Here is a 13,188-nt window from a genome sequence, read left to right on the forward strand (position 1 = left end):
TAATTAATCCACTTCCTTAAAAAAATGTCTTCATTAACACTGAATGGATATTCTCTATGTGTAAGCACTCGATATCAATTGAATACTGAATCTAGTTCAGTTGGGGAATAATCATGAACGATTTCGAAGATTGTTGTAAGATTTTACTGTATCGTAAAATGAAGTAGCTAATAATATTAATTACTATCACTGCGCAAGCTTGGTCCGGTTTGAATGTCACACCCTGTATGTTTCAAACTATTACGTATGTTCTACGCAAGCATCAACTGTTTTCCATGTACGATCTTCGAACGCTCAATAACAACTTCGTGTTTTTCTCTCAGTTCATGGCTTTTGTTACATTATTGACAAACAATAAGGTGAACACGAACGATTCTTATATTGAAGGTCTTTCACGATTGAAGTTCAACAATCTACACTTTGATGAAAACATAAGATCTACACATCTTATGATTAGATGTATACCCTATCTACTTGTCTGACCAGATACTGTCACGTTCTACTTAGCGGACCTCTGATGCGTGGATTCTACATTTTTACCAAGTTCGAAACTGTTAAACACCATCTGAAAAAAAATGATTGAAATAATTACACATCATGAAAATCAAAAATTTTGAATAGATAGCACTTAAATGAATTTTGAATTCAATTTAAATTCTAAGAACCTTGCCACTGGAAATCTTAAAAACTCATCTTTTCCCTTAAATCTAAATCAGAAATGATTATGCAAAACGAAAATAACGTGGTAAATCGAAAGTTAGATCATTGAACATATAAAAACACAAAAGTGGTTCCAGCGTAACAGTGTGAATGGCCAGAAATTAATAATTATGCGAACGCAACCCTGTATCCTGGGTCTATCAACGCACTTGAGGTCTCCGTCGTTTCATCACGATCGCCGTTGCTGGCTTTGACACGTCTACGCAAGTCAACCTGACAACCAGGGTGTTCTATATGGGGGGGGGGGGGGAAGAGTATGAGCAAAATTCGGTGACCTATATATGTGATGCACAATGCATCCGCCGCACAAAAGGCAGCGAGAGATACGAAGTGCCTCGCGACTCGGTATCGGTGCAAAATCGATACGGCGTATCTCGACGATGTGTCAATACAAAGAGCCCTGATGTGCAACGAGTTCACTCCAGCCTTACAATTGGTTCTTGTACAGAAGCCAACTAAAGGCACGGGAGCTGCGAAGGGCGAGGATTCTTCCTCATCGATTTCGCGTCGTTAATAACCGCGTTGCAGGTCTGACTGCGACCTGCCGACAAGTTCAAACGAATTATCGAGTCAGATATCACCGGGTGAGATGAGTATAGTGTGGTAGGAAGAGAGTAATGATTTCGAGCCTTGGTGTTGGTACCCATCAGGAAAAAGAAATGGAAATTTCTTATTTTTGTAGTAATTCTTATTTAATCTATTATGACGCAATTAATTTCAAAGCAATTTTTTTTTTCAATACGTCCCTAGAGTTTCATCCATGTAAGTATCTGAAACAAATAATTTCATAGCTTAACAACCACATGTTAGAAATAAAAAACGATACTTCAATAAAAGCACCGAGTTCGAATATACCGAAATAAATATGTGAATAGATAGAAAGTAAATCATGCTAGAATAACCCAAGTAATTTTACAAATTGAAAGCACACCTAACGAGTCTTGAACCGATTACTTGCCCACCAAAAATTATCATTTCTATTCAGGAGCCATCTGAATCGATTCCGGGATGGGAATCATGTGTGGTAGCAAACAATTAATCACGAACTCTTCGGGTATTTCGACGATGTTTGCATTTTTCGAAACGAGGTTGCACGTTGTTTGCGATCAGATTGGATCGATTCTGGTCGTGTTGGGGGGAGGAGCATTATCGCAAGGAGCGATTCGAGAAACGTCCTGCACTGTACTCTGTTGTTTGAACCGAGTGTTTGCGCAGCGCGAGCGAATTCCAACAGAAAATTTAATAACGCCCCCGTCAAGACGATCCTTGTTTGCTTGCAGAACGAAAACAGAGCCCTGCGACTGAAAGAACCGGCGGCGTTGTCTCTCTCCGCCGGAAATTCCGGCAGCTACGTGGACCCAGATGGCACCGCCATTGTGATGTCGTCTGAGCTACTGCCTGCCCCCACGCCAGACCCAAGAGTAACGTGGAACTACTTCGACGAGCAGGGGTAACGATTAAAAAACCGCTATGAAACTTGAAGTCGATTATTCGACTTTTAAAACATAAAGAAAAATTAAGTCTGCCGAGTCACGCGAGTTTAGTTGCAACTCAAAAAATAAAAATGGTCCATAGATATTCTTAGCTATGTACGCATTTACGAATTAACCCTTTGACGAGTAAGCGTTTTTGGGGAATACGCAAATTTTATTTCTTATATATATATATTTGATACCATACTTTAATACATAAACTACATAGTAAGAAATTGTATACAATATGTTATTTATTTAATAATTATGTTATATGTATTGTATATCATATTCATTTTTAAGTGTAAGTCTGAAAATTTTTTATGCTATTATTAGATAAAATATTTAAAATATCAAAATACAAATTACTGTATCAGATGAGTACTTACTTTCAAAATAAATATCAAAATCCATTTATTGCGTGGTATTTAAACCATGGGAATACACACAATGGAACAACGATACGCATAGATTGCCAGATACTCCTAATTAATATTATTTTCTGTCATAGTGCGATTACGGCTGTGAATTTGTACTCTGTTTGCCTAGAATAACTTTGAACGCACCAGTGCGTCGTTACGCTATCTGGCACACATTAGTCAGGACGTACCAGTGCGTCCGTACACGTCAAAGGGTTAAGTAAAACGTCAAAATGTATATTCCTACATGTAGTTTGTCTAGGTTGTTTGCATTATTTGTAAGTTTGATGAATCCACTTTTAATAATTCTGCTCTATTATTTGAAGCAGCTTTGAATAGGTTTTATTCGTCACCTATTATTCGGATGGAATATAATTCCTTCAGCTCTTGAATCATTACGTTCTCAATAAGCTTGCTAAATTCAAGTATCTCAAGTTTACGTTATTGCTCCTTCAGTCGGAAGCAAGCAGTCTGTTGTCGTGAATAAAGAACATTTTCGCAATTATGTTGCTCTCAAGGTACGTCTCGAGAGGAGGTCTCCGAGCGGGAGAAGATCCATACGCGAGGAACAAGTTCAATCAGGAAGCATCCGATGGACTTCCGAGCAATCGCGATATTCCAGACACTCGCAGCGCCATGTAAGTTAAACCAACATATTTGATCGAGTTTCCTGTTCACGGAAATTACTTCCTTCGACCGAGCTTCGAGGAAGTCACCCTCAAAGAATTTTTATTCGCACTGTACCATATATAGTACTTTAAAGTACTTAACTTTCTCTAGTTCAGGTGCTTCTAGTAACTCAACGACTTCTTTGCAGCGCTCTTAATGACTCAAGAATTATTTTATTTTATATTAAGACTTAAGCTATCGTTCTTTCTAATGATTGCGACTCTAAAGCTTTATTTATTATATCCTACATCCTAGTTAAACATTTGTACTATGAAACAGGCTTTACCTTAATACTTCATATGCAGTTTATATTTATAACAAAATATAAATTATGCATTTTACTTTCGTTACTTATTCTATTCTATATTCTATATTATTCTATATTATCGCGCCTTACACGCTAGTCAGTCTTTCTTAAGAGCTTTCTAAAAATATTTGCTCGATTCTTGAGCTATATAAAATCCTAGTAGTTTTTTTATTTGCCTATATCACAATCAAAAATGAATTTCGAACTTGAGTAGCTCTAAATATTATACGCAATATACTTAAAAATGAAGTTACGTACTTCTCCCTCTACATACAATAAAACAAAAATAAATCGAGTGTCGTTTACCTTGATACCTCGGCAACCTTCAAACGAATCACCAAGTGGCACGCGGAAAACGTCAACGCCAAAGGACTCTGACGTGAGAAATTTGGCTACGAACACCTTCGAGCACGTTGCAACAAACTCGCATGAGCCAAAGCGATGCAGTTAACACAGCGATCGGTGAATCCCACTCCACGCCCACGCAGTCGTCGCACGAAGAGGAATAAAAATACCTTGCCCTGCCGTTCAATCAACCCTTTCATACACTATTATTGGGAACTGCGTGGGCTCCACGAGGAGAATTATTCCTCGCAAATAATCGCCAAGATCGCCGCCCAAAATTGGGATATCATGAATATGACAGATAAACGACGCTACATTCGAGCGGCGATGGAACAACGAAAACGAAGAATGAAGGCTATGTCTCGGAAGAACTAGGTTTTGTTGCGAAATTCTTCACCCTAACCCCCTATTGCACGAGTTGTATTGTATCTTAAATAAAACCAAATTTTTTGGGTATTTACTGGTCTGTAAATCGTGGCAAGTATTCCATACACTGTGCAATAGAGGATTTAAAAATCTTTGCGTTTACCAATAATTTAACACCAGTTTCTGTTTATCGTAGATTCTTCCAAAAGCGAACGAAGCAGAAAATTTGAATGTTCAAAGGCGAAAATTAACAAGGGAATTTATTTTTGTTTAAAGCTTCTATTAGCTACCAAGAAAATTTATAAATTATGTCTTGTCGAGGAATCCGCCATGTTGGATAACTTTCAACGAAATTTTTAACAAGTTTTTAACACCTTTCTGGGTATTCGACTATGGCTGTGTTATTTGCATCGACGAATAATGGGTGTTTTTCGAGCATTGTCAGTTGTACCTTTTGTAATGTTTTGTATATTCATCTTACTTTATTGTACCCACGAACCATGTGTTGTGAAATATAATCGAATTTCCATATTACCGGTGGTGTTATTCCTGGCGCGATTTCGGCATCCGCTCCGATAGAAATACCGTGACATTATTCTGGTCAATGGGGAGACAATTGACCGTTCCGATTAAACACGGTCGTTTTTCCATTGACAGGTTGCACGAGCATTAATAAATTATTGATCCTCCGGTGAGAAACAAATATTTGCCAATGAAAATTTATGTTTCAGAGTTATTCGAGGTAGTTTTCCAACAATCATTCGTGGTTTGGCTTTGTGAATTACGTGAAACGCTTGGTGTCATTGACTTTAATGCAATGGTATTCCCATACCTCTTTTTATAGCGAACTGTGCGTCTTAAAATGAGATGCTTTTTCTTCTGGAGCAACATCTTGGAAAGTTTTGGAACAAATACAATTGTAATTAATTGAGCAAAGAAGTCAGAGACTGCGATGTTCTCTTCAGAAAAAATTTATTATCCTCACACTACGAAAATTAATATTAAAAAATAGAATATACAATTAGACTTGATTTTTCTTGCTATGGATTATCAATCTCTGTCTTCTTAATAAATACAATTTTAATTCATCGAGTGTGGTAAGGAAATGAAAGGCTACGATGTTCTCTTCAGATAGAATTTATTATTCTCACATTACGAAAATTAATATTTAAAACTAAAATATAGAATTAGACTTTAATTTTGTCTTGGAATTATCAGTCTCTACCTTCTTTATCATCAGAATGTAATAACAAGTGGCTTTAACTATTCAATATACCCAACCTTAGTCCTCAAACTTTTGCTTTAGTACCAAAAAAATTTGTTTGAAACATAGTAATTCGATATAAACCTACGATGGTAGAGCTCAGCATCCATTAACTACTAGCTTTGATAAAAACATCGACCACCATCCATCCTTTGCGTCGTCCCATGAAAGTCGTAGGTAATCTGAACACGCGACCTTTCAATTTTCCGTTAACGAGAGCGCTGCAATCGAGAGAGTCGTCGCTCGCGAAATTTTGCGAGGACTGCGAAACGAATTAATTAGCGGGCGACGTTGGAATAAATTCTGCCCGGGTCGCTGTTCATTCAGTTGGGGTAATCAATGGTTAATGGAACCGATCTAATTTCACCTCCGACTACTTTCACGGACCAGTAATTTATTTACCGCTTGTCTCGCCTAAACGAACCTTCCTTCCCTGTTTGTACAGCTCCTCCGTTCTGTTAGAGAGAATGCATTTTATTATTGATCAATTTTATAATTGAAATTCAGGAATGTGCAACGAGATCCGCCACTGGGGCAGCGCGTTGCCGACGGAGTCAAATTAAAGAGTCAATCACACAGCGATCGAGAAATTCAATGCGTTCTATCTGAAGTGAATTTCTATTTTATTTAAAATATTTTTATTTAACTGAACGCGATTTTGTTTAATTGACAGGATTTTGTTCAATTGAATATGTTTTTATTCAATCGAATAGATTTTTTTTTCTAATACAACTATATTCAATTGAATAGAATTTTGTTTCATTTAAATTGATATTGTTTAACAGACTAGAATCCTATTTATCGAATGCTCGAATCTGAAACAATGTCACAATTATATTAAATACAATTTAATATCATTCTCGGATAACGGAATAATGGCCATTATTTGACGAGATAATTTTCATAAATCTATGAAATGGTATGAAAGCGAAAATGAAAATTAGTGTTACATAATGTAACCAAATTTCAATTTAGAACATGGAGGCAAAGAGTCGAATTAAATCTTTCCTCCGGAAGAAGGGACAGCGAAACGTTTATCCAATCGTTGTCAGGTGAAATATTGTTGAGGATCAAAAGCACAAACGTGTCGGAGTACAACACCATTGCAATGCTTTTGTTCCTTTACGATACTTAACCCAACAGTTATTGGATAAACATTCCAATGTCCTTTCTTCCGGAAGAGAGATTTTATTGAAATTCTCTCTTTACACCGCGAAGTGTAAGTTTCGAAATTGAACTTTTATTGTACTATACTTCGCAAATTTCTGATTTTATGACGCCGGAGAATATAATTTTACGCTTAAATAAAACTTACATCTTAACGAAACATATTTTGTAATCTTTATCTTCGCCTTAACGATACAAATTTGCGATGTCCAGTTTGAGAATTTTATTATTTTCGTCAATACTCGGTATTAGAAACGTAAAATATCTGCCAGTCACGAATGTGTTAAAAATGTGTCAATGTATAGGTACAGAATTAATTTCTCTATCTAATATATCAATTTCTTGTTCGACCTTAAAAGTCATCATCTCAAAGGTTATACAATTTTATATGAAACATGATTGTCGCGACCATTGAATACCGGGTGGGAATGAACCATTCATTCTCTAGGGAGCGAAGCTTCGATCGATACCACTTCGAAATCGAAAGGGTAACGTTGTGTTCTGCGAGCTCGGAATGTATTTTCCGTTCCCGCCTTTCCGACTGTCTCCGTCGAGGCAAGAGGGCTCTTCAATCCTCCACGGTGATCTAATTTCCTGGGGTACTCTAGCTACCCTTTCACCCGTCGGCTGTATCCTGTTTCCCGCGAACAGAGGCGTTCAACAAGTACCGAAGCTCGACGGCGATCCCCCTAGACGGAGTCTAAACCCTCGAGGTCTCTTTAGATCTCGCCTAACAAAAATTTTCGAGCGTGCTGCTCAAAAATAATTAAAAAAACTCGAAAGAACTATCTCAGACGAATCGAAATGATTCTACGCAATATTTTATATTGGATATTTATCTGCATTATCTCTTGTATAGAAAAGTTTGTAGTTAGCAATAGGGGTGGTTTGCAACTTGGAAGACTTAGAAGTTCCCCGTAGTAAATCGATCACCCTTTCATCCTGGAGAGGGGGATTTTTATGAAACTGAAGTAAGTTGTTGTCCACGCGAAATTAGGAAGGGTTTAAGTCATCACTTTGTTGGTTTCATATTTGTTTCAAAGATGCGAGACGTCAAAATTTCGATGTTTCTTATTTTTAAGAAAGCTGGGTTGACTGCAGAAACCAATTTTTATCTTCGATTTGATCAAGCGTATCGAGTTCTTCTTTTTCTTGTTTCATTGAAAAGCGATTGGTGTTTCGAGATGGATTGTGGTTAGTTGGCAAATTTGTCATCCTCCTCCTCGTTTCTTTTGCTACACTCTGTACCGATACTGATGAAAACCGCATAGCGATAATTCCGTTCTCCCTATACCAATTTCGTGGATACACTTCCGCGGATCAGTTTACGGCGTTTGGGAATCGTAGGGGGTCGTTTTTGAAATGAGACAGACTCCGATAGCCAGTCGAACCGCAATGTTATAAAGTCGGGTTCGAGGGTGTGATAACGGAAACCTCAGGAACCTGCAGGGTCCACTTGCCGGCAGCATTGCAACGTTCTCTCAATGGAGTCGTTTAACATTTACATAACATTCGGCGGTATCGGGTTTTCGAGCAATCGACGTTTGCTGAACGTTATAGACGGCGTAACGATGCAAATGTCGTTTGAACAACAATTTACTTCCTCCCTCCCCTCCCCCTTCCGTTGTTTGCGTTACAATGAATATTAATGGGCTCGCAGTTTCACACGTTACATTCGACGTTCTTTACGAGTTCATTTCGTCGGTTCCACTTCGCTACCATGAAGAACTAATGCGATGTATGATCTGGTAATTCGTAATCTGCATTGTTCATCGTCCTTGGAAAATATTTCGTTTAAATATTTATGTGTAATTGTAAAATGTATTATATAAATTATATATAATTCCTTGCAAATTTATGTACCTACAAAAATTGAACTTATATAGGAATTTATTTTTAAACTGCAAATATTGTAATACGAACTTGAACGTTTATCGCAGTCTACTTATGTGTTTTAGCTTTACATGATAATGGTAAATTTTACTGGTATTTATTTCACAATATCTTTTATATTATATACTACCAATCATGAGTATTATTAGAGGTTATTCAACCTGCTAGCAAAAACATACAGAAAATAAGCTGATAGTCTAATCAGTAATCAATAGTCTAATAATACCATTGTCACTCACTCATTACCAAAAAGCCTAACACGCATATTCTCACTTTACCTTGCATATCACGCGAGCAAAGAAACAAAAACCATACAGCAATTAAATAAGACTGAATTTAAAAATATTACTCATTTTCTTCTGAATTATCGCCGAATTACATTTTTTCTTTGTACGTCGCAACTTCAGAATGCGTCACATTTCTATAACATCACGACTTACTCATATTCCGTCGAATATAATTGAATGCGAAACAACATTGCGAGCATCACAGGCGCGCGTCAAAAAGTACTTCATCTCTCATGAATTATTTACGAGCCCGGGTTTCATCTTGACTGATCGATTCCCGTCCCAATGTTCCTTATACCGTCTGTTGCCGATAATGGAATAGTTGTATTGCTTGTACGTAACATCGAAAACTAAAATATTTATGCACCTGTCTCGGCGCACCGCGTTCGAATGCGCCAACCGTTGCATTAAACATATCAATGGGACCTGCTTCTCAGAAGAGTAGGAATCGTGGGAGAAATTTCACGCGGCTTTGATCGCGCCTGACTTCTACCCTCGTAGCGAAACTCTGAACGATTCATCCGTCCTCGATTTCCTCTCCAATCTCTTTTCGATGCATCGTAATTTCCGTCGATGAAAGGAGCTTGTTGGAAAAACTTTTGCAACTAGTTCAAAATATTACAAAAAATGATGTTATACTTTTTTAGGGGTTAATCGAATGCCTCTTGAGGCTTCAAAAATAAGAAAGGAATTAAGTGGTAATTTTGTACATTATTTTTTAATTTTTCTGTGTAATGGATTGATCATGTGTTGAAGAAGTGAAATCATTTGGCAATTTTTATGGAGGTGTCACAAAAATTAAAAGTTTGCAACGACGTGACATGTTCTATTTTAAATTGATCTAAGTATAAATACATCCTAAATAAAAATACACTTTCTTATAATTTTCATAAAAATTCCTACATCACTTTAGAGTGGTTGCTAAATTGTTCACCTCGTTAGCCATGGTATTAATTACCAATTACAGTACCTTGGCACTTATTAATCCTGGTATCAATAAGTTGTGTTATTAATAAAATTTGAATTTCCCGTGAACATTTCTTTCAACCACTCACGTTTCTGAGAACGATTTATTTTATCGCCCAATAAATCGGTCCCTTTGAACTTCGCAACGTGAAGGAAGTATGAATCTTTAACCTCCATCGATCTTTCGAGTAGTTAATTAACGATCTTCTTGGAAATGCTGAAGAACCCTGCGGTACAAGATAAATGGAGCCCCTCGCAATGGACGACATGGTCGATAAAAATTTCAGTAATTCGTCGCAATCGAGTAACCAGCGTCGAGGACCTCATTTCTTTTCGTTTGTCTTCGCCGCGGTAGCCTTACGTAACGCGATGAAATATTCAAACCTCGATGAAAAGTTACTTCGTGGTCCATGGAAGCGCGAGGAGACCCTAGAACACGACGCTCTTACGACAATCCGGAAGAATAACTGGTAAAAGGGAACCGGAATATTTTTTGAAAAACGAGCAAAAAGTCTCGAACCACGGTAAGTCAGCACTCCTTGCTGGAGTTTTCCTGCGCAGCTTTGTTGCGTGAAATATCGAGGAAACCATTCGATTCTAATTGATTCGAGCATTTGTTTGTAGGTTTCTTAGTTGGAATTCGCCAGGATTTCGAAAACAGCGAAGGCTTCAGAAATTAACTGAAAGTTGAGAAAGGTTGTTTTCACAGTTTATTAAATTATATTATTTAGAATAGAGGAGTTGAAAATATTCGAACTGATTATTATTTTGTATTTATCATAGTCTCTTACCTGCAAAATAATAATAGTACAAATACCTTCATTTGGTTTGTTTGAGATATTACAATTTAAAGCGGTTTAATTCAATTGTGTTTTAAAAATGTTTATTCCAAGTGTCTATGAATTGATCAGAAAATACTATTAATAACAGAAACTGAGGGAGAATACTAAATTATATAGAGGACTGTATGGAAATTGTAAAAAAGTAATACGTAAAATATTTAACGTAAGGCAATATGCATTGTGTTCCATTTACTACGCTTGCAGTGTTGTCTGACCAATTACGTCTCATTCCACTTGCGCGCTCGATTATTTTCCTCCTCGATCGAACCACCAGTAATTGCTCACAAAAAATCTATATATTTACAACAAAATACACCTGATTTTAATCAGGTTCATCAACAGATACAAATAGTATAAATATTGAATTTAATTTTCATTACTGATTGTCGCTATTTCACCCCGCGAGTAACATTTCTCTCAATAAGTACACATGACCCAATTCTGATTATTTCTGTCAACTATTTTCAAAAATTGTTTAATTTTAGAAAAGACACGTTACTGGGTTCATGAATTTAATTGTAAAGCGAATTGTCATACCAAAAGTCTTGGATATTCGATTCACTAAAGGGAATGAGTAAGTTTATACATAAGTCGTGCTGCAAGGAACGGGTAATACTTTTTCCTTCTACGTAAAAATGAATCGGGCCACGAGATTGCCGAGGCTCTCAAAGACGTGATCAAGGACGACATCTTGTCCGATGCACTCGACCAACGGAATAGAACACGGCCACGATTTGCCAAGACTCTGAAGTTACTGCTCGCGACGGCAGATAATCGCTGAAGCAAACAGAACAAAGGGGACCAAATTAACTTTCCTCGAAAAATAACCATACATTCCAATCGTACCTCTGATGATACAATAACCGTTCCAATGCACATGGAATGAGAGACTTTAAGAGGGTTATTAGAAGAGGATAGTATTTTTGAGAATATAAAATATTCACGTATTTAATATGGAGTAACGAATTAAATATTTATATAAGTATTGTAATAATTCGAAGGAATAAGAAGATTAATTATGGTAAGAATGTACTGTTTTCTATTGTTCAGAATAAAAGTGGGAAATGATAGATAAGTACAATACCTCTTGTGAATAAATTAATACTATCGAGCCATTCGATGGCCAGTCTATTATACTTTATTCACGTGTACAAGTCATGGTGTATTAATTTTATTCATACATTAACTATATCATGTTATACATACTATTAACATTCCTAATGCTATACCATGATTCAGCGTAACCTATACATAAGAATAATATATTCCATCTATACGAATACTATTGTTAAAATATACAAAAATCTATTCTTATCCATCACTTCCCATTTATATTATTTCCAAAATACAAAAATACACCAAATTCTTACCATAATTGCTTAATAATACACCATTCGAATTTATTTTATCAAGAGCCCCCTTTTCTGACGTTGGAAAAAACCAAAACAGAAAGACTCAAGAGAACAGTATTATCCTTCTCGAAATAGGATGGTTGGCAACCCCCAGCATCAGCACCAGAGGAGGAGGGTTACCATACACTCTTCGATAAGACTGAATCGCGAGGGAAACTGATTTCTCTCGGACGGGGAACGCGACAGCCTCCACAAGATCCCATGGAAACTGCTCGTTTCGCGATATCAGCCTCGTTGGAAACGGCTTCGACGGCGATTCGCTCGCTGCTGGATCCTCGAATCCGTCGAGGCTCCCATTGCGCCTCCCCCGCCCCTCTGTTCCAACGACCACGTCCTCTTTTCTCCGCGCCGCCGTTGTTGTTCCCGTTGCATCCACGATCGAGACCAGCCGCGGTTATTGCGAAATATAATGGGCACAATACCCGGGAAACACGTTCGCGGATTTGGCGATTGTTGACGGTTCAAGTGCCGCGGATTTAGGATATCGAATTGGATGCCCCGCGAAGAGGCGATCGATGCGCGCTAGAGAGGGCTCGAAACGAAATTCAGCCATACGCGAGAGATTTGCGAGTTTTACTTTACGGCTACTGTTCGACAACAGATGGAGGACTATTGCAATCGGTCAAAATTTGCACCGTTTGAATTTTTCGAGTTCTTTTTTGAGGACCCCTCAAGTCCAAATATGTGAACAACATTCTGTATTTATGGAGGTCTGTTCTGGTTTATTTATACATGTTGTAAGTTCGTTTTATATTTCAGCAGTGGTTTATCAGAGGGTTAATTATTAATTAGGATTAGCTAGTTCTAGTTTTTTGCACTTTACACTTGAGAAAGAAGGATCATATTAAAATCCTCTATCCACGGTTAATCGTTCTCTCTCTCCATCTCTCTGCAGTTTCTAAATGGCACTCCAATGCGTCGATAATTCTTCGCAAGGCATCTCGTGTAAGGAAGTAAATGTACTAACTAACTGAATCTACACTCTGATTGCTTAACAAACTATTTAAATAACGAAACATTGAGTTTCCTGGCATTGTTTAATCCATTTTCCAGGTAAAA

General features: G+C 37.3%; 1 protein-coding gene across 4 annotated transcripts in view; it reads left to right on the top strand.

Moving 5' to 3' along the window:
- Window positions 1–13,188, top strand: part of LOC128889737 (polypeptide N-acetylgalactosaminyltransferase 2) — a 286,331-nt gene that overhangs the window by 216,919 nt on the left and 56,224 nt on the right. For all 4 annotated transcript variants that reach the window (XM_054147657.1, XM_054147658.1, XM_054147659.1 and 1 more), the window contains 2 exons: window positions 2,001–2,170; window positions 3,130–3,249. In XM_054147657.1, coding sequence (XP_054003632.1) covers window positions 2,001–2,170; window positions 3,130–3,249 — 290 coding nt within the window. The remainder of the gene's footprint in view (window positions 1–2,000; window positions 2,171–3,129; window positions 3,250–13,188) is intronic.

This window comes from Hylaeus anthracinus, unplaced genomic scaffold (genome assembly GCF_026225885.1).
Source record: "Hylaeus anthracinus isolate JK02 unplaced genomic scaffold, UHH_iyHylAnth1.0_haploid 11997, whole genome shotgun sequence".
Lineage (NCBI taxonomy): Eukaryota > Metazoa > Arthropoda > Insecta > Hymenoptera > Colletidae > Hylaeus > Hylaeus anthracinus.